The sequence below is a fragment of the Ceratotherium simum genome, chromosome 22 (genome assembly GCF_057802395.1).
Source record: "Ceratotherium simum simum isolate JZ-2026a chromosome 22, ASM5780239v1, whole genome shotgun sequence".
Lineage (NCBI taxonomy): Eukaryota > Metazoa > Chordata > Mammalia > Perissodactyla > Rhinocerotidae > Ceratotherium > Ceratotherium simum.
The window spans coordinates 15651811-15679273 of NC_141921.1; the positions used below are offsets into that span (position 1 = coordinate 15651811).

General features: G+C 49.4%; 1 protein-coding gene across 6 annotated transcripts in view; it reads right to left on the reverse strand.

The window, feature by feature from the left end:
* The window catches only part of CFAP57 (cilia and flagella associated protein 57), an 84310-nt gene that overhangs the window by 17254 nt on the left and 39593 nt on the right, over positions 1-27463 (reverse strand). For 4 of the 6 annotated variants that reach the window (XM_087446129.1, XM_004442052.3, XM_087446132.1 and 1 more), the window contains 10 exons: positions 24068-24229; positions 19994-20149; positions 18777-18870; positions 17994-18184; positions 13663-13836; positions 12471-12629; positions 9752-9895; positions 4735-4851; positions 3246-3380; positions 3022-3165 (listed from right to left, as the gene is read on the reverse strand). In XM_087446129.1, coding sequence (XP_087302255.1) covers positions 3022-3165; positions 3246-3380; positions 4735-4851; positions 9752-9895; positions 12471-12629; positions 13663-13836; positions 17994-18184; positions 18777-18870; positions 19994-20149; positions 24068-24229 — 1476 coding nt within the window. Of the gene's footprint in view, positions 1-3021; positions 3166-3245; positions 3381-4734; positions 4852-9751; positions 9896-12470; positions 12630-13662; positions 13837-17993; positions 18185-18776; positions 18871-19993; positions 20150-24067; positions 24230-27463 lie in introns of those variants that run through there. The other 2 variants (XM_087446133.1, XM_087446130.1) reach the window with 2 other exon arrangements.

Here is a 27463-nt window from a genome sequence, read left to right on the forward strand (position 1 = left end):
ACCTTGGGTAGCACCTGCTTATAAGATAAACTTTAGGTGTGGCATGGAAAGCCCTTTCAATGCAACCCTGAGCTACCTACTGCCCCAGTGGGCCCTTTCTCCCTGCCCCCATGCTCTGCAATAAAGTAAGGTCTGTGGACTCCCTGCCCCCAAACACTTGCAGGTCTCACTCTTCCCCGCCTGTTCTCAGGGGTGCCCTCTGCCTGGAAGGCTCTTCCCCGATTTGCTCCCTGACCACCCTCTACTCACCCTTCAAGGCCCAGCTCAAATGCCACTTCCCCTAATGGAAGCCCATCTCGACAATGGGCCCATAGCACTGGATACACAGTATGGAGCAGTGATTATCTGTATCCAGTTCAAGTTCCCTACAAGGAGCTCCCCGAGGGCAGGCAAGCTATCACACTCATCTTGGAATCCTCCACGGACAGCTTGGAGCTTGGCGTGTAAGAAGCCCTCAAAATATGCATCCTGAGGGAAGGAAGTATGCGTTCTAGATGTCTGCATTCCGTAGCAACTCTTATTTCTTTATCTGCAAGTGTTCTGGAGAATGAGTCGGGGAGGCCCTGCGCTCCTGTCTGAACATACAGATGGGACAGTGACCTTATTTTCTGTGTTTCTAATAAGTTTCCCTCAGACACCATGTCTGCCCTGGCCTTTCTCAGTCTTTTTGGACTGAAGTGCCAGGGCCTTGGTACCTGCAGATGCAACTCCTTATCAACACATACCAAGGCATCAGGCGCCCTGGGCCACCAGCTGGGGGTCTGGGATCAGTTGTACTGTGCCCTCTCCCATGCCCCCAGCCCACAGGCCTCCTGGTCTGTGCTGTGATGGCCTTCCGGGCTCTCCCACTGGATTTACACCTCGGTTCTTGAATAAGCTTTTTGCTCGGAAGAAAGGTATCCTGGACCCGGCCAGCACCGCATGCTTTATGTTAGTTATCTCATTCAAGCCTCGTGGTAACTGCTGAGGTTGGAGTTTTCTTCCCCATTTTACAGACAGGGGAGGCGGCTCCTGGAGAAGCTGAGGAATTTACCCAAGGTCTCCCTGCAAGAGTGGCTGCGGCAGGATAAACGGGGTCTGTGCTGAGACAGCACCTGCTCTCTTTTCACCTGCCCTGACGTCTTGCCTGGCCCTGCCAACCCCTCTCCTTCAACTTAAGATCAAAGAAGGAACCATTTTTATCATCCAGAACAGTGGTTTTGGAAGTTTTTCTTTCTTTTAGATCTTCCAAACAAAATCTTCCCCAGAGCCCACTGTAATGAGCAGGAGTCTCCCTGGCTGAGGGGGGACCTGGAGCCCCACCCCCCGGGTCCCTCCTGCTCCCTGCAGTTGTCTGGGGCACATCTGCGCATCCATAGGGCTCCAGAGCACTCGAGTTCACAGTGCTGCCTGAGGAAACACCCTCTGGGATTTCCAGTGCTGACAGCTCCCTCTGCCAGCCAGCAGGGAGCAGCAGGGCAGGGCAGGAGACTGCTTGGGTCTCCTCTGCTCCTTCTACCCCAACTCTTACCCTGGCCCAGCAGGATTGGGCATGTACCCTCTAGGATGCAGCAGCGAAAGAGGGCAGGGTGCTGCCCCGGGCAGCCTCATGCTGCCGCCTGCACCCTCTGGCTAGCCTGTGGCCTTCACTTTCTTTCCTCTTCCTTCTTCTGCAGGACTGACACTTGCTTTGGGCGTCTGCCCAGCATGGAGAGAGAGACCCAGCCCCTGGAGGACCCCTCAGGCCTGTGATCTGGTGGCAGGGCACAGATAAGAACTCTGTGATCTGGTGGCAGGGCACAGATGTCACCAGCTGCCATCCGCTCCTGCAGTCGCCCTGGCCCACTGCCCAGCAGGCTGCACTCCAGAGCCCTGGTGGGCTCTCCATGGTTGGGGGCACTCGAGACCCTTAGCAACGGCTCTGTGTATCTGCTGGTGCCTAAGGGTCCCACCAATTAGATCCACTCCTATCTCTGGGCCTCTGACTGCTTTCATGGCCCAGGAGAAGGGCAGTGCTTGATGGTGTGGGCCGGGTGTAAGCATGAGCTGGTTGTAAGGCAGCACGAGAGCCGCCGTGCCTGGTCTGGCCTGAACGGCAGTGTGCTCTGCCCAGCTGTTTGTGGGCTGGCCAAGCTGGGAACCAGTTTGTTTCAATCCAACTGCAGCCCATCCCTATTCCAGTATTTGAATTACGGCATTAAAGAAATATGAACATAAAAAGGTACGTGCCTTATAAATGTGCCTCTGATGTTCTCTTTTGATATTAATTCACATTAATCATCTCAGATGATACTGATACCCAAACAGAAATCTGGCAGGAGAATCCCGCCTGGCAGTCCTGATAATGCGTAAGTGGAGGCGGCAGTAATGGGGTCAGGAAGGATCTTGGGAGGGGGTGTGGAGAGCTCATTAAACTGGAGTAAGGCCAACTCTTCGGGTGGGTGTGTTAGCTCTGGACCCAAGAGCTAAGGGGAGGGACCTGAGGCACCAGACAAGTCAGAAGAGGCAGCGGGGACAGGCACGTGCAGAGGAGAGACCACGCTGGCAGGGACTGCATGATGCAGGTAGCAGAATAAAGGGCAGCAAGACAAAGTAAGGGGAGATAAGAGCTGGAAACAGGAGAGGAGAAGGAGGAGAGGGTGACTCAGGAGAGCTGAAGTCAGCTGGACAAAGGTCCAGAGGGGCAGGGGTCAACGAGAGGAGTGAGGCGGAACACAGGAGGGCTTCGGATAAAGGTGGGGCGGAAAAAGACACGAGTGCCTGGTGAAATGAAGGTGGGCCGAGAAATGAATGGGCATTGGTGGGGCAGAGGTGAGTGTGGAAATGCCTAGAAAACCTCCTTGGCGGGGCTCTGGGCCACGTCACAGACAGGACGAGTTCTGGGAGGTCAGAGGAGCGGAGGCAAAGAGAACGCTTTAGGGATTGCTAGTGGGTCCCTAGACACTGAGGGTGCCCTGAGGATGGGTGGTCTTGGGGCGCCCTGACAGGCCCTCTCGTCTCTGAAGGTGCAGCCTCTGCGGGGGCCGTGGGCCGCGCAGGTACCTGCATGATGCGGACGTAATCGGCGCGGTGCAGCTCGCTCTCCTTGACCACCTTCTTCTTGAGAGTGGCCAGGTTCCTCTCCAGGTGCTCCCGCTGACGGGCGTACTCCTGCTGCAGGTCCGTGTTCAGCCCCACGATCTCCACCTGACGGGTGGAAGGGACCGTCACTGAGGGAGGGGAGACCCCGAGAGAGGGCGAGAGTGGGAAGGGGAGGCAGAGCTCACCATGTCTGCCCGCTGCACATACTTCTCAAAGAGACCTCGGACCTTCTCCTTCAGCAGCCGGGGTTCCTGGATATACGCCACGCAGTTGTGAAGGTCTGTCTTAAACCGCTTGACCAGCGCTTCCAAGTCTCGCTCCTGCAATCAGAGGCATTTACTTCTGGCACTGTAGGGGCCAGGGGCTCTCCCAGGCCAGGGGCAGCAAGCAGAGGCTAATGGCAGCAGAAAGGGATATGAGACACCTCATCTGGGACTTACAGTGGACCACCAGGGGCCACACTGGGCACAGAGACCTAGATGGGCACACAGCCGAGAAGGAGGCACTAAAACTCTGGCGCACCTGCCCTGGGCTGGGCACCTGGCCGAACGGCTCACGCTGTGCTTCACCCTTAGGGGGCCACACAGGCTGATTCTTTTCTTGGCTCTGGATTCCTTTCAGGACCACAGGCCTTAAAAGATGAAAGGAGGCACGAGCGGTCATCCTTACTCCTTCCTGAACCAAGATGGATAGTAGCGACTCTCTCTTGCTGGTCCTAGGTCAGAGCTTCCATGGCCCCTTATCAGCTCACCCAGTGTCATCCTTCCTGAGGGCTGCAGCGAGTGGGTAGGGAAAACCATGACAAAATTGGGCAGATTGGTTCATTTGCAAACTTGGGCTAGACCCTCCCTCTCCCATCATGCTTTCTCTGATGCCCATCCTCCCGGACCCCGAGTCTCTCCTTTCTCTTCACTCCCATAGCCCTTTATTCATATTTCACAGTTTTCCACCTTGCATTATAATTATTCTGCACATGCCACAAATCACCTATCAACCTCCTCGGTCTGTGATGGGCAGGATCTGTGTCAATTCACTTGTGTAGCTCTGCAGCTTCTAGTATGACCCAGTAGAGAGCCAATGTTTAATGTGGGGGAGGGAAAAATTCAGTCTGATTCAACACACATTATGGAGGACCCTGTGCCCGGGGGTGAGGGTGCTGCCAAGTCCTGCCCAGGACCAGAAGACCTGGTTCCCAGTATTGGCTCTGTATGTACTAACTAGCTATGGGTGCTGTGTGAAGTTTCTTAACCTCTTAATCTCTCCAGACTCGCTTTCTTTATTTATTACACAGAGACTGGAATAGATGATCCTTGAGGTCCTCCTAGCCTCAGCATTGTTTTGGCAGTCAAGGCCTTTAACCACTGACTACAAATGGCCTCTCTGAGCACGTTCCTTCCTAGGCCGACAAGTCAATGCTGTGAGCGTTCCCAGGAAACCGGCTTCCCATGCCCTTGATTACTTTACCCAAAGTCATTTTATTGTCTCAGATGGATTCTGTCATGTAACTTTGCATGGGCCTGAAACCAGGCAGGCTGTGAGCAAAGGAAGATGCGAGTTAAAATGGGAATGTATCTTAGCCATGGGTTGGCAGTGCCTCTCAGCAGCCAGCTGCCCGCTGCAGACAGGTGCCAGATCCTGAATCCCAGAACCGCCAGACTCTGGAACTCCTCGCACCGTCTGTCTCTCCCTGCGCGTCTCCTGATCAGCGGCTCTTAACTTCTGCCACAACTCCACGACGTGTAGCTCCAGCTGTGCGTTCTGCTTATGGAAACGCTCCAGCTCAGCTTCCATCTGTAGAGAACAAGGGAAAAGAGTTAAGAATAAGAAAGTAAGAGAATGAAACTTATATTTGAGAACTGAAGTCTTTCAGCGGGAATGTTTCCCCCGATACCTGGGCACTTCTCTTCTGGTTCCCACCCATGCCCTCTGGAACAAAACCTTTCTTCTTACTCCTGGCCATCCCCAAAGCCCCCACCCGCCTTGGCCGATTTGTTAACCCAGACCATATGTTTCTATAGCCAGGCTATGAATTTTTCCCTCTCAGTTTCCCTGTTCCTTCAACCATGCTGATTACCTTCTTTTCTTGAGTTCCTTATCAATTGGTAACTCTCAAGAACTGGAGGCAGTACTAAGCTGAGGTGGGGTCCTGCAGAGAAGCACCTGCCTTGCCTACTTTGAAAAGCTGTGTGAGTGCATCTTGACCCTTTGGGGCCACAAGTCATCAGAGTCAATTCTATGGCAGAAAATTTAGAGGGATCGGCATGTAGGCGTCCCCAGTCAGAGGCATAAAACAGGAAAGAGGAAGCTAAGAAGAACCTCAGCCTCATCATTCTGTTGAAAAAGACTTGAAAAGTACAACTGAGGACAGTGTCCCATCTTCGAAAGAAAAAGAAGAAACCACCAGTGAGCTTCTGAAAGACTTTTTTTTCATCTTTGCATTTGTCTTAACCAAAGACACTGAATGACAACAGGAGCTTCTGATGAGGGTGACACCAGTCGTAGGTGAGCTCTCAGTTGATCTAATTTCTGCCCAAAGCAAAAGGGTGGTGTTTGATATACACAGTAAATCTGGGGGACACTAGTGTTCCTGGTAACAGAGAGGTTCACTGACTGTTTTGTGGGGGTGGGAGAGTTTACTGGGTTTTCGTGGCTGGACGGAGTAGCCCCTCTAGTGTACCCCAGGCCCTTTGGTCGGATTTCAAGGCTCCTGGCCACCTTCTGGGGTACCAGGAGGCCCTAATGAGCCACATCCATGTTCTGGACATGAAAGGGCAGTTTTTAGAAGAATGTTATCCTCATTGTTGAAGCATTTTGTACAGACTGAGCAGCACTTTGACCCAATGCCTGGCATAAAGGCAGCACTCAATACGTATTTATATGAATGAATCAATGCACGGCATGTGTGGAAGGCAAAGGGTTGCATGGGGAGGGAAGGAAGGAAGGCCTGAAACACCTGCCTTCTGGAAGAGGAATGATGAGATGAACGTGCAGTGTTGGCAGAGCTACGTAAAGCCCCCTCACAGAGGACACACTGTGAATGTGCGTATCTTCACATCTACAGAAAGAATGTGTCCATGGGAAAGGGCTGGCCAGCTGTCGCTGGCGTGGGGATACAGAACTGATTAAAAGGTAGTTTCTGTCTTCAAGAAGCCTCAGGTCTAGAGGGATAAGAGGGAAGTAAACCAGAAGTTAAGGTGCAACAGGACTGTCTGCGGTTGAAGAGGAGGTGAAGAGGAGGTGAGGAGGTCGCACCAGAGGAGGGATACTCAGTCGGGTTTTGTAGGAGGAATAGGCATTAGAGGACAAAGTGGGGAAAGAGAATTCCAGGCAGAGAGAAGAGCCACGCACAGAGAGGACCAGAGGCCTGGGCAGCCTGGTGCAACTCTGCAGGCTACAAGCAGTCCAGGGTGGCTGCAGGAGGGGTGCATGTGAGGAAGGGGGAGAGGGGCTGGAGAGGTCAGCTGAGCTGGGTCACACAGGACCCAAGGGCAGAGGCTTGAACGGTGAGAAGTTCAGCCTTTGTCCTGGCCAAAAGTTTAAACCAGTCAGAAGTTTGGCCTTTATGCTGAAAGCTCAGGGAGCCACTGATGTATTTTACGCAAAGAGCGGCACAATCTGTTTCACGCCTCAGCAGGCCTGATGCAGAGGTTCTGCTGGAGAGAGCAAGACTGGAGCCAGGCAGACCAATCCGGAGGCTGCCGTTGTGGCCAGAGACGTGATGGTCTCCTCGACCAAGAAAATGGCAGCTGCAAGAGAGAATGGGGCTTCTCCAGGGTCATGTCTGAGTGCCTGCAGCTGCGCCTCTTTCTCTACAGTCTTTGTCAGCAATGACAGATTAGGTTGGAAAGGAAGTGACACAGGCAAAGCCCAAACCATGCTGTTAATAAAAATAATCTATTTCAGGGGGGAGAGAGGAGGACAAAAGGGGTGATAGGGCACATGTGTATGGTGACGGATGGTAATTAGTCTTTGGGTGGTGAACATGATGTACTCTACACAGAAACTGAAATATAATGATGTACACCTGAAATTTACATAATGTTATAAACCAATGTTACTGCAATAAAAAATAATCTATTTCATAGAAAAATTGTGAAATATGTCAAATTTGGGTGGCTGACTGGCCAGCCAGGAGACTAGCCTAGTATGTGGGAACAAGCATCCTTTTCCTGGTGTGGAAATTCCATCTACTTTTCCATATGTTACTCATCACACTCAGGGATTCTCAATTGGGGGGCAGGAGAGAGGCATTTTGCCCCCCAAGGGACAGTTGGCAACATCCGGAGACATTTTTGGTTGTCACATCCTGGGGAGGGACAGGGTTGCTCCTGGCATGTAGTAAGTAGAGATCAGGAATGCTGCTAAATACCCTACAATGCACGGGACAGCCCTCCATAACAAAGAATTATCCACCCCAAAATGTTAATAGTGCTGAGGTTGAGAAACACTGCACTAGATGAATAAATAAAAGAGTGTGAAGTAAAATGACAAGGTTCTGGAAACTTCTCCCCTAGGAAGGAGATAGTCATGTCTCATCAAAGAGAAGCTGGAAAAGTGTGTGTGTGTGTGTGTGTGTGTGTGGTCCCTGAATCAGAGAAGCATTATGTTTCCATTCACAGAGGTCTCAGTTCTACAAATGAGCCCAGGGCTGACGGCTTCCTCCTTGCAGGAAAAGGAACTTCACAGGAGATCTGCAGTGGGTGGGCCAAATGTGTCTCTGACCCCAGAGGAATGTCCCACCGTCAGAGGCCCCTGGGGAAGGAATCAGGCCCAGATATGAGCCCTGGCAGCAAGTGGTCTGGGGGATGAGGGTAGGGGGTAGAAGGGGCCTGTTTGAATCACCCACAAGGTACGGGCAAACTCTCTGCTGAGAACCAATGCCGTGGCTGGCCCAGTTACTGACAGGAAAGTGAATAACCTCTCAGGTGTGTTGGGATAGAAAGGAATCCACCCAACCTTAAACCCAGTTGACAAATGTGTCAAATGAGGAGGTAGAAATGGGGCAGTGATTTCCAGGGGCCTGCAGCACGTTGACTTTCCAGGCAGGTGGGGCCTCTGCTCTTTCCCTCTTCTTCTTGGGCTGTCACTTTTGCGTGCTAAAGTCACTCAGGAATGCCAGTAGGCCCAGAGGTGGCAGCTCTGTGGTCAGCTGGGGACATCCTTCCTTACCCCGGAGGCCGGAGAGAAAGTCCTTGCCACAAGGACATATCCTCTCTGCCACCCCCACCTCGTCAGCCCTGGACTGATCCCACCACCTGGCTTCTTTACTGGGCCTTCCAGAGAAAAGGCTTTGCTTTTCTCCACCATAGCTCTTGCGTATCCAGTTCCAGTCGGGCCATCAACGTTCTCTGATGCCCTTTTACTTGTTATCCTTGCTCACTGCAATCAGGGGAAATGGAAGGGGAGCAGGAGGCTATTTTGGATAGGGTGATCAAGGAAGGCGTCCTTGAAGAGGTGACACATGAGCTGAGAGCTGAAAGATGTGAAGAAGCCAGTCACATGAAGATCTGGGAGCCTTCCAGGCAGAGGAAGCAGCACTGCAAAGGTCCCGAGATGGGAAAAGCTTGGCTTGTTCTGGGAAATGTCAGACAGCCTGCAGGCTGGAGCAGGGGGAGGGAGCCTGGAGACGAGGCTGGAGAGGCAGGTAGAAGCCGGATCATGCAGGGCCTCCTGGGTCTCGGTAGGGAGTTCGGATTTTATTCTAGGTGGGATGGGACACCACTGGGGGTTTGCTGTGGCCTCTATGTGGAAACTGGATTGGAGGCTGGAGTTAAGTCCAGATGAGAGATGACAGCAGCTTGGACTGGGGTGATGGTAGCAGAGGGGAAGGAGGGTTGAATTTGAGATATCTTTTGGAAACTGATGAGACAGGCACTGGTGATGAATGGATACAGGAGTGAAGGGAAGGGAAGAATGAAGAAGACTTCTACACTTCTACTGTAGGCACCTGGTGGATCGTGGTACCACTGACGGTGAGACGGGAAACTGGAGAAGGGGGAAGTCAGGAATTCAGCTGCTCTCTGCCCAGCGAGGCGAGGCTGACAGGTAAACACGTCATAAGGAAACGCAAGAGTATGGCGCAGAGGGGCCAAAGGGGGAGCACTTATACCTCACTGGACTCTCAGAAGCCCTCGTCCAGTTAGTCTTGCTTCTAATTTCTCTCCCGTCTACCTTCATCCCGTTAGCTTCCCAGAACACACACAATTACGCCACTCTCCTGCTCAAGAGCCTTTGATGACTTCCCATTGTTTATCAGGTGAAGTCCAAACACCAAATGCCTTGCACAGGGCCCCAACCATTTCCAGTCTCAGAAAAACTGTTGAATTGGAGGGGTGTGCTTTCTCGTGCAACAGGCTGCTGGCTGAGTACACATCGCCCCCTGGTGGCTGAAGGCCCAACAGCCGCGGTTTCCCCTTGAGAGCCCAGAGCATGCACACTAAGGTGCTGGTGGGGCCAAAGCCCACCCCAGGGCTCCGCGGCAAGCCAAACCCCAAAGCGTTTTGCTTTTGCACAACTGAACCCCCAGTTGGGCCTTTCCTGTGGCATCCTCTGTGGAGTGGAGGCCGCATTCGCTCTGGGAGCAGAGATGGGCTGTGAGGACAGCTTTCCTTCATTCCCCCTAGGCCAGCCAGGAACAGTGGGGGAGGAGGCAACAGTCCCAGAGGCCAGGGTGTCACAGATGCCTTCTCACCTCTTGAATCTGTTCCTTCATCACCTTGATCTCGTTCTCTCGAGGTTCTATTTGCTTCTTCAGCTCCTTTATTTTGTAGTCAAGCACAAACTTGAATTTCTCTAGTTCCTGATTTTTCTTTTTCAGGTCATAGATTCGCTTCTCCTGTGGGTGATACAAGAGAGAAGTGAGCGAGCTCTCAGGAGACCACAGGACATGGAATCCCTTTAGGCAAAGAACATAAATCCTGTGACCTCCCGATAGGCTCTGCCCCTTGGGGATACAAAGGCTGGCTCCAAGGACTTCATCGTTCACTCACCCATTCATACGTAGAGTGTGGCCTACTCTGTTTTCCAGAGCTGGCCTCAACAGCATCTCTCGTCCCGCATGCTCTTCTACTACGTGACTTACGCTGCTCCATCAGGAGGTGGGATCTAATTTCCTCCCCTTGCATCTGGCTGGACTTACGGTTTGCTTGTAGCTGAGAATGCAGCTTGAGAGATGCTGTTTTGCTTTCCAGGCTAGCTCAGAAAAGGTCAAGCAGCTTCCACCCAGTTCTCTTGGGACATGTGCTCTGGGGGAGGCCAACTGCTATGTAAGAAGTCCCAGTACACTGAGACCTCCAGGCTGGAGAGCATGTTTGGTTTCTGGTCAACAGTCCCAGGTGAGCCCAGCCTCCCAGCCATTCTGGCCAAGGGGCTGGACATATGACTGAAGCAGCCACCTTGGATGCTGATCTTCCAGCCTCCAGCAGCTTGAGTCACCCCTGACTGAGGCCCAGCTAGGCCCCAGACATCAGGGACAAAGACAAGCCATTCCACTGTACTCTGTTCAAATTCCAGACCCACTGTCTCTGCGAGCATAACAAAACAGTTGTTTTCCACCGCTAAGTTCTGGCGTAATTCGTTGCGAGGCAATAGCAATTAGAATGTAGGTCTATCCACCCATCAAACATTTACTGAGTGAAGACCTTTCACCAAGGTCTGAGATTCCAAATGTAAATATGACACAGTCCCTGCCCTTAAGGAGAGAACACTAGCTGGGAAAGCAGTGTGTCAACAAATGTAAACCTATACTGTGATAGGTGCTGTAAAAGAGGAAGGCACGGAAGGCATAGTGTGTACTGAGGGTCTAAGAATAACTGGGGGCCCATGGCTTAGTGGTTAAGTGTGCGCGCTCTGCTATTGGCAGCCCGGGTTCAGATCCCGGGCGCGCACCGATGCACCGCTTCTCCGGCCATGCTGAGGCCGCGTCCCACATAGAGCAACTAGAAGGATGTGCAACTATGACATACGACTATCTACTGGGGCTTTGGGGAGAAAAAGGGAAAAAAAGGGGGAGGATTGGCAATAGATGTTAGCTGAGGGCTGGTCTTCCCCAGCAAAAAGAGGAGGATGAGCATGGATGTTAGCTCAGAGCTGATCTTCCTCACACACACACACACACACACACAAGAATAACTTGCACGAGTGTAAGGTGGTGGTTCCTGGTCAAATCTAACCTGTTTTCTGTTTTTGTAAAGTTTTATTGGAACATAGCCATGCCCACGCATTTATGTATTGTCTACAGCTGATTTCACACTACAATGGCAGAGTTGAGTAACTGTGACAGAGACCATACTGCCTGCGAAGACTAAAATATTTACTACCTAGCCTTTTACAGAAAAAAGTTTGCTGACCCCTCCCACAGGCAATGGGGAGCTATAGAGGAATTTTAAGTGGGAGAGGGACATAATTACAGAGTATGGTGGCAGGGAGCAGGGGTAGGAAGGCCCTCAGACCAGTTAGGAGGCTGCTGCAATTTTCTAGGGCAAGAGGTCTTAACTTCTCTCTTCTTAAAACCTCCCTTTGAGAAGCTGAAGAGAGCTTTGGACCTTCCCTAAAAACAATGCCCAGATACACACACAAACACTCACAGGCAGAAATCACATGCAGGTACTTCTCATTTTCATCCTTATCAGAGCCCCTGAGGGGCCCCATTTCACAGGTGAAAAAGCAAAGGCTTAGAGGAGTTGCCCAAGGTCCTGGGACTGGTACACGGAAGAGTTTGTGCTGGAACCTAGAGAACTGGTGCTGAAGCCCATGTTCTCGACCGCTGCAGAAGTCTGCCTGACTAAGGCAGTAGCGGCAGAGGGGATGGAGAGGAGGGCACGGAGCCCAGATTTGCTCAAGAGGATCATACAAAAATGTGGATATTGAGGTGGTTTGCCTCACAAAATGTGAAGTGTCTGTCTTCTAAGTATTTTGTGAAAAAGGCATCCTGAAAAGCTTTCTGGGGTACCAGCAGGTATAGGGCCAACCACGGTGGTGTTCCTCTCTGACCAGGGGCACCATGTGGGCAATGGGGCGGGTGAGCTGCCCCTAGTCCACGGGGATGGTCACCCTAGGATGCCTGGAGCGGTGGAGAGCAGGGGCCTTGCAGTCAGCCCACTCGGGTTCTTATTCCATGTGTTACCTATAAACTGTACGACCTTGAGCGAGATACTTGTTGGAACTCAGTTGCCTGAGCAATAAAACTGGGCTGCTCACGGCTCCCTGGGTTGTTGGGAGAACTGAATGTGATGCCTTTATAGCAATGAGCTCAGTGCCAAGCACACGGTAGGCACTTCACTGACCACTCATCCCCCATCAGGTTAAATAAATGTGTTCCAAGAAGCCAGGGACCCTCTCTCTCTTGAGCTTTGTCCTCGTTGCCTGGGTCCATTGAAGCAGCTGAGGGAGGACAGAAGATGAGCCTTCACCTTATCTTGAATTGTCTCATCTCTTTCCTGGACCTCCCGCTTGAGGCTCAGGATGTCCTTCTCCAGGGACTTAATGACTCCTTGCAGCTTCACCTGCTCTCCCTTCAGGTTCTCGATGTCACTGGTGCGTTCTTCAATCTCCTTCTGCAGGCTGCTGAACTAAAGATACAAGCAGCAACAACAAAGACCACCAGAGTCTTTGAGCTCATCTCCATTCCTCCCAACTGTCTGTAAATTTAAAGAGCTCTCTATCAGAATTTGGGACAGTTCAGGAAGTTCCCAGGCCAAATGGATGACGTAGTGTTCTGTCCCATAAGATCTAGTCCCATCCCTTATGTGAGGGCGGACTGTCTGCTTCAAGGGGCTCCAGAGACCAGCCGCCCGAGTGGACCCAGAGTTTTCCATGACCACACTGACCTTGAAAGGCTGGGACCCACGCCCCATCAAGGTCACAGAGATTGGGCCCTAACTGATGAGCCATCTTAGCTACATCCAAGAAAGGAAGATGTGATTGTCCCCTGGATTTACTAGTAGTGTGATTTCTAACGGGAAGGAAGGTAGGCTTGCTTTGAACTTGGCTTCTCTAAGGCTAAACGTTTTGGGGAAACCGTGGGAATTCTAAAGGATCTGTGAATTGAAGCCCTCCTCACCCCAACCATCAGTGACTAAAACATCTGCCTCACTTTGTAAACTAAGCACCCTGCACCCCCATCACTCTCCCACCCACGGAGTCCGAACAGGAGCCACCCTCGACTCCTGGTACCGAACCTGGGGACTCCTCCAGGCAAAGGCTTGATCTAACTCGCTCCAGAAGACTTCATTTCCATTTCTACCAGGGGCTTAGCTCTAAAAACTTTGACCAAATCCTACTTGCCAATAAATAAAGCCCACAGAGTATCCATTAGTGCCACAGTGAACCTCACTATCCCTGTGAAGAGGGACAAGCAGGGGGAGCCCCGGCAGCTACCACGTCAGAGGGCGTGTAAGGATCTGTCTGCTGGACTTGCACAGAGAACCCTCGCGCTGGCCAGCGCTCCTTTCAGAGCCCGCTTGCTGGAGATGAGAACATTCAGGCGAGACTCTGCCAGGCCAGAGCCACGGTCAGCGGCTCTGCTGTCTGCCCACCGCCCCACACTTCCTCTGCAATACGGCTCTTGCCCACCCCCGGGCCTCTCAGGAAACAGCCCGATACCTTCTTCCTCATGATGCCCGTTTCTCCTTTGAGCCGCAGGTTTGCTTCCTTCTCGTCCCGAAGCTTTTTCTCATACTTGGTTTTGATATCTTGGATTTCTCGGTCCTCATCTTCTTCAATTTGTTTTTTGGTCTCTTCAAACTCCCGCAGCTGCTGTCTGACATCTTCCTGTGCCTGGTTCAGAGGGAGGGAGAGCGTGTGGTTGGGGGAGACAGGGCACACGACGCCTTTGTGCTGTGAGAGCCTGGGATGGGAAGAGCGTATGAGGCCTATCACGGGGAATGGGAGACTGAGTGTTACTGTGGAAACAGAAACCAAGGCCATAGATCTCTTGATCCTTCCACTTTCTTCCTGCCTGTCCCTCTGCCTTCCCTTCTTTCTTTCTTCACACTGACACCCAGGCTCCCTCCATGCTTCCTTCACTGAACTTGCGACAGTTGTAATTTTATATTTATTTGTGAAATTACTTGATGGTCCCTCCCATTAGAGGTTAAATTTCTCAAGAGCAGAAGCCCTGTCTACTATGCCCACCATTGCCTTCCAGTGTACAAACACACTGGCACACAGCAGATACTCAATAAACATCCAAACGAATGACTGCATCTTAAATCTGCCCTCCCTCTCCTTAATCCTATCAATCCTGCCCTTTTCTCCTCCTAAATAGTGCTCAAATCCATCCACTTCTCTTTATGCCTCTGCCCAGGCCTCTGTCGTCTCTGGCCTGGACTGCTGTCCCAGTCTCCTAACCGGCCTCCTGCCTCTGGTCATGCTTCCCTCCAGTCTGTTCCTCCTCTCTAGTTAAGGGGAGCTTTCTAAATCACACCTCTGATCGTGCCACTCCCAACTCAGAAGCCTTGCATGGCTCACATGTGTGCTCAGGCTAGAGCCCAGACTCTCGAGCTGGGCCCGCAAGGCTCTGCATGAGTCAGCTCCAGCTTACCTCTCCCGCCTCAGCCATCACTCCCACCCCGAGCTCTCTCCCGCGTCAGCCATCACTCCCACGCTGAGCTCTCTCCCGCCTCAGCCATCACTCCCACCCCGAGCTCTCTCCCGCGTCAGCCATCACTCCCACGCTGAGCTCTCTCCCGCCTCAGCCATCACTCCCACCCCGAGCTCTCTCCCGTGTCAGCCATCACTCCCACGCTGAGCTCTCTCCTGCCTCAGCCATCACTCCCACCCTGAGCTCTTGCCACAGTAAACTAACTTCAGTTCCCCAAACGTGATGTTCCTCAGCTGCTGGGCCCTGGCACATACTGTCTCTCTGCTTTCCGTTCTCTTCCCGTGGCTGTCTCCTGTCTCCCTTCAGCTCTTCGCTCAGCTATCACTTCCTGTGGGAAGCTGCACGTCCCACTACGTTACGTTATACTGTAACTGCCCGTCTGACAGACTCCTCCACTGGATGGAAGCTCTGATGGCAGGACCACGTCTCTCTGCCCCTCACTGTGAACACCCAGCATAGCATCTGGTACATAATTGGTGCAGAATGAGTGAAAGCCTAGAGCTCAGACACTGGCAGTGGAGTTTGGGAAGTGACTAGGGCATGACTCCCTTTGCTTACTGACACCAAGTGGTGGAAATTTTAGATTACGTCAGAATCAATCGCTTTCCTCTCATACTGACCCTGGCATTCTCCCAGGCTGCATGTGCTGCATGTATGGTCCCTGGACTGAGTGCTTGGGGGTTAAGAGAGACAAGATGGTTTTTATTTTTTTTTGTGTGAGGAAGATTGGCCCTGAGCTAACATCTGTTGCCAATCTACCTCTTTTTGCAGAAGAAGATTGGCCCTGGGCCCATCCTCCTCTACTTTATATGTGGGACGCTGCCTCAGCATGCCTTGACAAGCGGTGTGTAGGTCCACACTCAGGATCTGAACCTGTGAACCCTGGGCCGCCGAAGTGTAGTGCATGAACTTAACCACTATGCCACCGGGCCAGCCCCGAGACAAGATGGTTTTAAAACTGGGCTCAGCAGCCTCCTGAGAAAGGTTTCTCTCTTTCCCCATCACTGGTCACCAGACCCTTGCTAGACAGAAGCGTGGCAAGGTCCACTCTGTCTACAGCCTAGAGTGGCCTGTAAGCCCCTGCTCTTGCTCTGGTAGATGTTGCTAAAAAGTAACAGAAGCCCAGCCAGGTTAGTAAACCAGGTGGAGGCCCCCTAGGAAAGCTCTGAGTTGAAATCTATTGACTCAAAGGAAGAAATGCATTGTAATCACTGTGGAGGTCCTGGGAGGAGGACTAGCCTCTCTCCCCTCTGCTAGATTCATTATCCCTAAACGCAGAGCTCAGATCAGTTTACCGGATGTCAACAAACGTCTCTGGAGCATCCGGAACGTGCCAGGCCCTGCGCTGGATGCTGAGAATTGGTGATGGGTGAGACAGTCCCTACCCTTGAGAAGCTCCCTGGGAGGGAGAGGAGAAGTAAACGCACGACGTCTCTGTGGAAGCCATGGGGGAGAAGGGGACCTGCGGGCCCTGAGAACACAAAGGAAGGATGCTTAGCCCTGTGGGAGGGGAGAGGGGATAGGGAAGAATTCCTCAAGGAGTTGGCTCTTGTCCCGAGTCCAACATGGGTAAGGATGGGTACAAGTGGCCAGCGGAAGAACGATTATCCTGAGCAGAGGCTCAGAGGTTGTGTGGGAAACTCCTGCTGCTCTGTATTGCTGGCTGTGAGGGAGCCGGACAGGGCCAGCTGGAAAAGGGGCTGGCGAGGTGGGCAGGGCCAAGTCAGGGCGGCTTGTGCAAGCTGTGCTAAGGAACATCCCTCACACACCATGGAACTGCCTGGGCTCAGGTGAGGGTGGAATTCCCTTAGCTCCCACTGCTCTGTGTCAGGGCTCAGCCTGCTCTGAGGCTCCCGCTGTCAGGAGACCTCCATCCTGTCCTTCTCACCACGTTCATCCCCCACTGCCTGTCACCTCCCCGGTTCACGGAAGACTTCCGGTGTGCGCTCACAGTCTTCCTTGCCATAATCGGGGGTGGTTACAGAGGATCCTACAATGTCTCCTGGTGCTTTGACTTTTATCTCGACTCTGCTTCAGCCACCCACTCTCAGGCCCATCCCCTGGAATGGTGCTACCTCTGAAGTCTTAAAAGGCAGGCCCTGCTCTCTGACCACAGGTGATTTCTCTACTGGACCCAGGTATGCCAGCCCAGCTCTCAAGCTCACCACGTCTCTGGGCCCTGTCTTGATTCTTCACTCTCTCCCAGGCTCTTGGTTCTTTGCTGATCCCTCTCTGGCCCAGACCCAGTGGCTGGTCATCAGACGATCTTTATTTTTCTGTGGCACCACTTAGTAAACCCCAGCTATGATCAGGGCTGCTCCGTGTCTTCCTCAGGCACACACCTACTTGCTGTGGAAAAGCGCACAGCCTGGAGGATTAATGCTGCCAGAACTCATGTTCCGTGTCAGCTGGGCCCTCAGCCGCATGCCTGCCAGTCCTCTTCTTGGTCACTCTCTTCCTTGTTCCCTTCAAAAATCACTCCATACGTTCACAACTCTCCTGCCCCCTCACAGAACACCATCTGCCGCAATTCCACACCGAGAAAGGTGGTCATCTGGCCTCTTCCAATTTTCTATTCATCTTAGGAAACTAGATATTTTAGCAACCCAAACTGCTGGAACGTTCTGACTTTGCTTTGCCTGGATGTCCTTCCCTCCTGCATCTCCCTGTCTCCTGTTAATGTCAACTTACATTCCTCGTGGATCTCGTTAGCTCCTGCAAGCCTTCCCTGCCCTCACAGGCCAGGGCGGTGCCTTTCTCTGCATTCCTCTACTGGCCCGTGCTCGCCTCTATGGGTATCCTGAGTGCCCGCCTATGTGACCGCCTCCCTCACCAACTGAGAACCAGGCCCCGTGTTTTATTTCTCCCGACCACCCAGCACTCAGGCTGGTAAACCAACAAGATGCTGTGTGTGCTTGTCGAATCGGTGAAGGAGTGATTTCATCCTTTACAACAGAAGTTGCTAAGGAGTTTCAGGCAACCACCTTCCCCATCGCTCAGGGCCCTCATTCCTCTTTAAGTTCTATAGGCTTCTTCTAGGAAGCTCTCCCCACTTTTTAAGGCTTGAAGGTACAGCTAGGATAAAACCATAGACATGAACTCAGTCTGTCCAAGGAATTCCAGTCTCAAAACTGAGCACCTCCCAGCTCAGTGAGGCCCTTGGTCCCCAGGGAAACCAGTGCATAAACAGTATGAACCAAGGCTGAACGAAACACACACTGGAGGACCAGGGGGCCACGCGAGGCTGCCCACAGTGCTTTGGGCTGTCTGCTGGTCTGGCCTGCAGGATGGTCCCGTGAAATGGGGGCAGAGCTAGGCTTCCTGTGAATACCTCTTCCAGAAGAGTGGTTTTCTCCTGCAGTTTGGCCTCGTAAAACTCAGTCAGCTCCCCCAGGGCCTGGCTCCTGGTCTCATGGTTGTCCCGAAGCTGTTTTTCATACTCTTCCTGCATCCTCTGGGACTTCAGCTGCAATTCCTGGTACTTCTCATATTCTAGAAGCAACTTTTGGTTGTTGCAACATTCTGGAGAGAAGCAAGGAAGGTACTTAAGGTGGGACAGCAGCACCAACCTCAGGGACACCTAGGGGCCTTGGGTGCTTGTCCACCCCTTTCCACCAAGTGGAACATCTGCCTCCAAATCCAAGATTCAAACACCTGCCTGTCTTCCTCACCCGACCCCATTGTGTCTCTCATCAGGCAGCCAAACTCCCTCTCTTTGCCCTCCAGGCAGAAAGGGTTCCAAGAAAGTACAGAGGGGTGCTTGGGGGTTCAGGGCCAAGAAGAACATCCTGAGTGTGCAACACAGGTACTAGCACCCCATTTTATGAAGAGTCCCCTGAGGCTCGGTGAGGTTAGGTGATCCCCTAGAGCACCCAGCAAGTACACGGTGAGTCTGGGGCCCAAGGCAGCTCCAAACCTGCACTTCTCTGTGTCTCCTACTGGCATGCAGTAAGTGTTTAATATGTGTTTAATGAATGAGTAAATACACAGGAGTAAAAACCATGGGGACTTCCAGGGGATAAAGACAAGCCGTATTACCTGGGCCATATCACCTGGGTCTGGGGACTTTCAGACTTCGCCCCTCCCCAAGCATGTGGCCTCTCCGTGGACTCACCCAGGTCCTGCAGTTCCCGGCTCTGCTTGTCCAGGAGGTCATCTACGTGCTCACGGTGCAACACATCCTGCTTGTCTTTTTCTGTTCTTAAAACCTGAAACAGACGCACACGTTCTCGTCTGTACGCATCTGTTGGAAGCACTGCTGGGTGAGAACACATCTACAAGTGACGCCCTCGTCACTCACAAATACTTCTCAAGCCCTTACTTTGCACCAAGCACTGTTCTATGAGCAATAAGCAAGCTCTCACCTTTTACTTACATTATATTCTGCTCTGAAAGTTCTATACTTTCTCTATTTATATCCTCCTACTATATCAGTCTTGTCAATAATGAGTTTAGTTTTAGTAGCAGATAGATTTTTGGGTCCAAAAAGTAAGGATTCATTTGAATCCTCTGTTGTTTGGACATTGTTGTCAACTAACTCCTTGGCTATGTTAATGTGTCAGCTTCTAAGAAGTGTTTTCTTTAATGGAGCAGGAAAGCTCCTTGTGGGCAGGGGAGGTGCCATCCCCAGGACCTACTTTGCGCTTAGTTTACAAAGGGCACCAAATCAATGTTTGCTGACTAAATGAAGGAAACAATAAAATTAACAGCCAGGGTATTTTTTTTAGCCAAACTCTCTGACTCATGGAGATAGCATAAAAGAACAAATATCCCTTGAGCAAAAAATTGTGGGTTTTGAATGAAGAAATTACGCTGGGAGAGTCCTGGACAAAATCTAAGTACAGGAAGACCATTTAGATGAATTTTATTTAACCTACTGACAATCCAGAGATCAGTCTTCTGCTGGCTCTTCCCTTTCTATACTTTGTTCTTCTTGTTACCTTTCCATTTCTTTTTTAAATAAGTGTCTCTTGATCATAAATGTAATATATTCTCATTGTAGAGAATTTAGAAATTACAGAAAAGTATAAAGAACAAAATTTAAGTTATCCATAATCCCAACTTCCAGAGATAATCACTCTGTTAGCTATTTTCTTAAAAATTGTTCTGTGTGTATTTATTTTACCTAATTAACACCATTCACTAAAGAGAGTTTTATATTCTGCTTTTTTCCACTTAGCACTTTATTGTAAGCATTTCTGATGTTATCAACTATGCTTTAAAATCACATATTATCATATATCTTATTGTTTGTGCATATGCCAGTTCTATCTTGAGTAAATAGGAAATTTCTTGTTATTTGTGGCTGTTGGTTCAGTCTCTCAAACAGACCTGGTTTTTCGTTTTCAAGGATTCCATTTCCTGGATGAACTTGTCTGTTAGCTCCTTAATCTTCTCAGAATAATTCATATCCTTTAGTCGAAGCTGATACTCATTCTCCATCTTTAATTCTTCCACACGAGTCTTCAGCTCCAACATAACCTGAGCCTTTGGGAGAAGGACACCAGAATCAAGAACATTCACATGTGGGTGAATCAGACTATCTAAACCCGTGGCCTTGAGCTCTCTGAGACCTGCAGCTCTGCTTAGCCTCCAACTCATGTGTCTCAATCTCAACTAGAACTTGTCATCATTTCCCCACAAGACTCACAGACTAAAAACTAGGAGACATAGGAACTTCTTCCTCTACCCTCACAAAATATGTTCAGTGAGCCCTACTGCGTGCCAGGCATTATACTAATAACTCTCTCAGCCCCTTCAAATATGTGTAACTGTCACCTGTTCAATGAGGTCTCCTTGGATCATACTATTTAATTCTGCTACCCTCTCCTTCCCATTTCCAGCATAATGGGACCCCCCCCCTTACTCTGCTCTACTTTTTACTGTTTCCTTAGATCTTGGCACTTCCTAATATATTATATAATTTACTTATTATTTTGTTTATTGTCTTTTGTCTTCTTCCCCCATTAGAATTTAAGTTCTAAGAAGGCTGACAAGGTTGGTTTTGGTTGCTGATGTATCCCAAGTACCTACAACAGTGCCTAACACATAGTAGGCACTTGAAAAATATTTGTTGAACCATGATGCCTGCCCCCATGGAACTTACAGTCTTCTGAGGCAGCCAAATAAACAGATCATTACTAATTGTGGTAAGTGCCCAAAGCTGGATGGTTCCCAGGACTGTCAATTTGTCCCACTTGATGTCTGTTATGCCTCTCCTGGCTTCACTATTATTACTTTACTTTAGGTCCTAACTCTTCCTGCCTTGCTGGTTCCTATGTCTAGTGTCTTCTTTCTCCAATCTGTTGTGTTCACTGATGCCAAAGTTTTCTAAAAATACTGTGATACACACACCACTCATTTCCTAAAAAAGTTAATGTTGATGACAGAGTGGGTAAGAATACAGGTGTTTTCTTCTTGCTCACCTATGATTACTCCCTGTGCACCCCTATCTCACCTTTTCTGGTCTGTCTCCCCTACTGCCCGTGGACGACTCAAGAACAAGGAATGTGTTATACTCATTTCTGCATTCCTGGCCAGCAGACTAGCGTGGACCTGGTACAGAGGAAGTACTGAGATGAGGGATGAATACAAGTTGCATGTGCCAAGTCAGGGTGGTAAGAGCGAAGATGCCTGGTCAGGGCACCAAGTGTGATTTGGTGTAGGTGGGAGGCAGAGGGAGTCAGACCCTTAAGATCCTTGCAAGCCATGCTAAGAAGTTAGAATTTTATCCTAGAGGGCCTCTGAAGGTCCTTGTCTAACCTGAATAAGCTGATTTTGGCCTTAGAAAGACCTCTCTGATGGCAATGCTCAGCATGGGCTATTAGAGAAGGACTGAAGGTGGAAAGGTATTAGTTGGGGGGGGACTGCATAGTCAGGTGGGGGATGGTAAGGGCTTGAATGGAGGTGGGTTATGGGAGCAGAGCAGAATGGAAAGACGTGAGAGAGATTTTAGGGAATGTGGTGCCTGACTGGGTGTGGGGCGAAGGTGAGAGGACCGTGGGTGAAGACTGTCTCCCTGGCTAGACTGTTGCCTGTAGGTTGCACTTGGCCTGTCTTGCTTCAATGCTTTATCCCTGGAACCTAGCAGCGGACCAGCAACATAGTCAGCACTAAATAAATATTTATCAGAGGAATAAGCACCCAGGGGTCTGCTGTGGACTAGTGGAATGTACTTATCGGTGGGAATGATAGATGCATCGGTTTCAGACATGTGCGTTGGAGACACACACTCATCACCCTTCCTCAGTCCTCTCCACGTTGCTGCAGAGTAGTCTCTCCAAGACGCACATCTATCGAGTCATTCCCAACTTAAATCTATCAATGGGTCCTCAGGAACAATTTCCAAAGTCTAAAACATGGTATAAAAGGCCCCTCACGATCTCTATTTCTCTCTCTTGCCCTTCTCTCCAGTACACCCTCTATTCTCCAGCCCTCTGGCTAGGAGCATCTTCTCCAGGGCACCCCCTCATCCCTCTGCACACACTCATTCCTTGGTGTGGAAGACTCCGTCCAAGGCTCACTTCCTCTAGTACCACCTGGTCTGGGTCAGGTCCCTTCCCCTGTGCCCCCACAGCATTGCTCCTTCATAACACCCATTACACACTTAGTTCCCTTTTTTATTTTACCCACACCTCGTCCCACGCTATCAGCTAAAGGACCCTCTATGTCTTTCAATTCTGTAATCCCAGACGTGAGTACAGCGTCTGGTACACAGCAAACCCCTCTGTAAACACTAGTTGGATGAATGAATAAATGAATGACTGACTGAGTGGGTAAGTCATGGCCTGAGAGGCAGTTACACAGCATGTCATAGAATATAAAGAAAAAAAGAGAGTTGGGAATTTGGGGAAATGTGACTTTTAAGACAGGTGGAGAAAGAGCCAGAGAGGGAGCTGGAGAGGAACAGTCCAAGTTCCTCACAGTGAATAATGAGTGTGGTTTCATGGTTGCTGAGAGAGAAGGGAGTTTTGAGAAGTGAGCAGTACATATGCTAGTCATTTCCAGCTTGGCAGCAGTTCTGTCAGGCCCAGCTGGGGGCTGCGTCAGGAGTCAGCCTAGATTCCTGAGGCCTTTGGTGAAGACTGGTGTCTCCTCTCTGGTCTTTTCCCTACCCTCTGGGAGAAAGAGAGAAGAAAACAGAGAGAAGAAGGAAGAGGAGGAGACATATTTGCCTGCCTGCAGTAGGTCAGACCTCAATGCTCACCGGCTCTTCCTCATCCTTTCCTCCCACTTTGCCTTTCCTGCAGAAAGTTCCAGAGAGCTCTAGAAGGGATCTCTGGGACATGCTAGGGGCCTATCATCCTGCTTTGGGGCGAGTTGGCACTGCTGTTCTGATGGTTGTACTCGTCTCTATCCCTCACTTGATCGTGAGTTTCCTGATCACAGGGCCCAGGCTTATCTTTCCACACATGCATTTTCCAGTGCCTAGCAAACAGTAGGTATTAAATAAATGCACTTTGGATGATGGATGAACAGCAACGAGTACATAGCTTTGCAGTCCTCTGTGAGCCTCATGAGTTTACCATCCATTCATCTTCTCCCTTAGGAAGCACAGCATAGAGCTATGCACTCACAGCTCTGCAAAACACATCTTTACAGAACGTTTACTGCATTAACAGGAGGGAGGGCCCTTCTGATAGCGAGGAAGAGAGCAGGCTCTAGATTAAAGTAGTAGAACTCTGGTCCTATTACTTACTAGCTCAGTGACTTTGGACACGTCATTCAACCTCTCCAAACTCACTTCTTGAAACATGGGAGAATAATAGTATCTTCTTCACAAATATGTTGTGAGATTTAAATGAAAAAAAAAATACTTATAAAGTAATTAGCACCATGCCTGGTTCGTGGCAAACCTAAAAATATTTTGGTTATTATTCCTTTTATTGTTTTATTATTTAAAGGAGTGGGTTTCAGGAATGCTTCTTAAATACCTCTTTTTTTTTTTTTTTTTTTTAAGAAGGCTCCACTAGCAGTTATTAAGTTGCACAGACACAACTGGCATATTTAGTTTGTCAGTTAAATTTTGTAAATATTTACTGATTGTCTTCCATGTGCCTAGCATGTGCTAGAAACAGTTGGTCACACAAGAGAATTGTATATCATGGTTCTTTCCCTCAAAGAGTAGGAGGAGGAAAGCCAGTTCGCAGGCTAAAACTAGAGCACAGTATAAGTCAAGATGATCACATGGCAGAATGACAGGTGGCGTGAGGTGGAAACAGAATCAAGTGGCAGTGAGGAGGGCAGCATGGTGGCATGGGTGGAGAATGCGCAGGGAGCTGTGGGAGTCTGCGCTGGGCCCTTGGTGCAGCCAGCCTGCAGAGGGCCTTGAATGCCAGTCTAAGGAGTTTGGAAGCAGTCTGGTAAGGAATTTCCATGTCCCTCTTCATTAGATCTGATTCTTACCTTCTCTTCCATGTCTGTTTTAGTAACAAGCACCTCTTCGGCAAAGCCCACCTCCCTCTCTCGCTTGATTCCCCGACCATCCTTATCAAAGACCTTCCAGGTGAACAAGCAGCCATCCTCAGCAGTGGTCAGGAGGAACTGGTCATCAAAGGTGAGCAATATCTGAAGAGAGAAAGACCACGAAGAGGAGGCTTTCTGAGGCCGTGGATGACCAGGACTGAGCCAGCTATTGTGCAGGGCCTCCCTCCATGCAAGCCTGGGCACAGCCTCATGGGGAGGAAGACTCGATCCTAGGTAAAAACGAGACAGGAGCCCTCACGGACTTCTGTTACTGAATAAAAGAAGCAAGACTATGTCTACGTTCTCTGTGGATTTGGAATCTTAAGAGTCAACTATTATCCAGACTACACAAAGAACTCTTAAAACTCAACAGTAAAAAACCCAAATAATCCAACTAGAAAGTGGGCAAAAGATAAGAAGACATTTCACCAAAGAGGACATACAGATGGCAAATAAGCACATGAAAAGATGTTCAACATTATCAGCCATTAGGAAACACAAATTAAAACTATGATGAGAGGAGTGACGCCAGCATCATGGTAGTGTGAAGTGCTCCCTTTGTCTCTGCCCTTCAATCTACAACTAGTAAAATATCCATAACTCAACAAAGGTTCCCCTGCCCAACACACCAGGATGCTGAAGGGGTCCACACATCTGTACATCTGAAGGTGGGTGGATTGGAACACACAGAGGAGGCAGAACTGGGGGAACAGCAGAGGCAGTACCCATGACCCCGGCCTCCCAGCCATGGCAGCTGAGCCTGCAGCCCCAGGGAGCCTGACAGCAGCAGCAGAGGTGGTGCACTTGACTCTGGCCTCCTGGCAACAGTTGCACCTGCGGCCACAGAGAACTGTGTAACAGAGGTGGTAGTGCCCATGGCCGCTGTCCTTCAAGCTGTGGCAATGCCCATGATTCTGGCCCCCCACCTGTGGTGGTGGTGCATGTGAACCTAGCTACCCCCATCCTACCCCTCCCCCTGCCACGGCAGTGATGCCCATGACCCAGGTGACCCCACCCATGGCGGAGGCATCTGCCATCTCAGTGCCCTCATCAATGATGCCAGTGGCTGCAGTGACACCAGCGGCAAAGAGGCACCAGCAACCCGGGTGGCACAAGCAGTGATGAGGAGGGCACCAAGGACACTTCAGGCAGAGGTGGTGGAGGGTGGTATGTGCCGATTATCAAACATAGCCAGAGGCAGCTCAGGTAAGAGAAACCAGAAACTTGTGCTATAGCTACTGAAAATAAAAGAAAGGCCTCTAATTACCAACCTGTTGAATTGTTAGAATCAAAGTAAACAAAGCTTTACCCAAATAAGAAGGTGTTCTCTACTTCAAATGCACTGGCAGAGGAATAACTCAGCAAGCACCATGAAAAACCATGGTAACACAGTATCCCAAAAAGAAAATCATGGTTCTACAGAAACCAAACAAAGTCATGAAAGACTATGATCTGACTGACAGAGAATTCAAAATATCTATCATGAAGAAACTCAACTAGCTACAAGAAAACTCAGAAAGGCAGTTCAATGAGCTCAGGAATAAAATTAATAAACAGAAGGAACACTTTACCAAAGAGACTGAAACTCTAAAAAAAGAACCAAACAGAAATTCTGGAGCTTAAGAACTCAATAAATGAGATGAAGAATGCATTAGAAAGCACTGGAAATAGAGCAGATCATATGGAAGAGAGAATTAGTGAGCTTGAAGATAGAAATCTAGAAATGATTCAGGTAGAAAAGGAGAGAAACCAAGATTTTTAAAAAATGAAGTAACTCTACGTGAATTATCCAACTCTGATAGGAAAGGAAGAATAAAGATAATGGGTACCCCAGAAGGAGAGGAGAGGAAAAGAGCAGAGAGCTTATTTAAAGAAATAATAGCTGAGAACTTCCCAAACCTGGGGAAGGAACTGGATATATAAGTCCATGGAGCTAATAGAACACCTAATTATCTCATTGCAAAAAGACTTTCTCCAAGACACGTGATAATAAAACTATCAAAAGTCAACAATAAAGAAAGAATTTTAAAGGCACCCAGAGAAAAAAACACAATAACCTACAAAGGAATCCCCACTGGGCTATCAGCAGATTTCTCAGCAGAAACTCTGGAGACTCTAAGCAGGGTCCAGGAGAGGGTAGAAAGACATACTCAAAATACTGAAAGACAAAAACTGTCAGCCAAGAATACTCTACCCAGCAAAGTTATCCTTCAGATACGAAGGGGAAATAAAGGCTTTCCCAGACAAAGCTGAAGGAGTTCATCACCGCTAGATCTGCTTTACAAGAAAAGTTGAAAGGAGTCTTCTATGTGAAATGAAGAGGCAAAAGTACACAAAACTTTGAGTAAGGTGATAAATAGACAGAATCATAAAATTGCAACTCTATATCAGAACAGATCGCTAAACACTTAATTATAGCATGAAGGTTAAAGGGAAAAAAAGCAGAAGAAATAACTAGCTACTTCAATTTGGTAACAAACACAAAAAGGGATAATTTGTGACAACAGAAACATAAAAGGGGAAGAGGAAAAGCATGGAACCTATTTAGGCAAATGAAGATAAGATGGTATCAGCAGAAAAAGGATTATTTTATCTATGAGATGTTTTATACAAACCTCAGGGTAACAACAAAAAACTAGAAAAGAGACACAAAAATAAAAAAAGAGCAAACTGTGAAAAACATCACAGAAAACCACCAAAACGGAAATGGAAGACAGATACACAAAGAAAAAGAAACAATGGAAATACAGAGTAACCAGAAAACAAAAGATAAAATGGCAGTAGTAAGTCCTCATAAACCAATTATCACCCTAAATGTACATGGATTAAATTCACCAATCAGAAGACACAGAGTGCCCAGATGGATTAAAAAACAAGACCCAACAATATGCTGCCTCCAGGAGACACATCTCAGCAATAAAGACAAACATAGGCTCAAAGTGAAGAGGTGGAAGATGATACTCCAAGCAAATGGCAGCTGAAATAAAGTGTAGTCATACTTATATCAGACAAAATAGACTTAAAGACAAAAAAGCTAACAAGAGACAAAGATGGACATTATATAATGATAAAGAGGATAACCCATCAAGAAGATATAACATTTATTAATATATTTGCACAATACAAAGGAACACCGAAATACACAGCAATTATTAATGGACCTAAAGGGAGAAATTGACAGCAATACAATAATAGTGGGGGCCCTTAACATCCCACTTACATCAATGGATAGATCATTCAGACAGAGGGTCAACAAGGAAATATTGGCCTTAAATGAAACCTAGCCAGATGGACTTAACAGCTATATGGACAGAACATTCCATCCCAAAGCAGAAG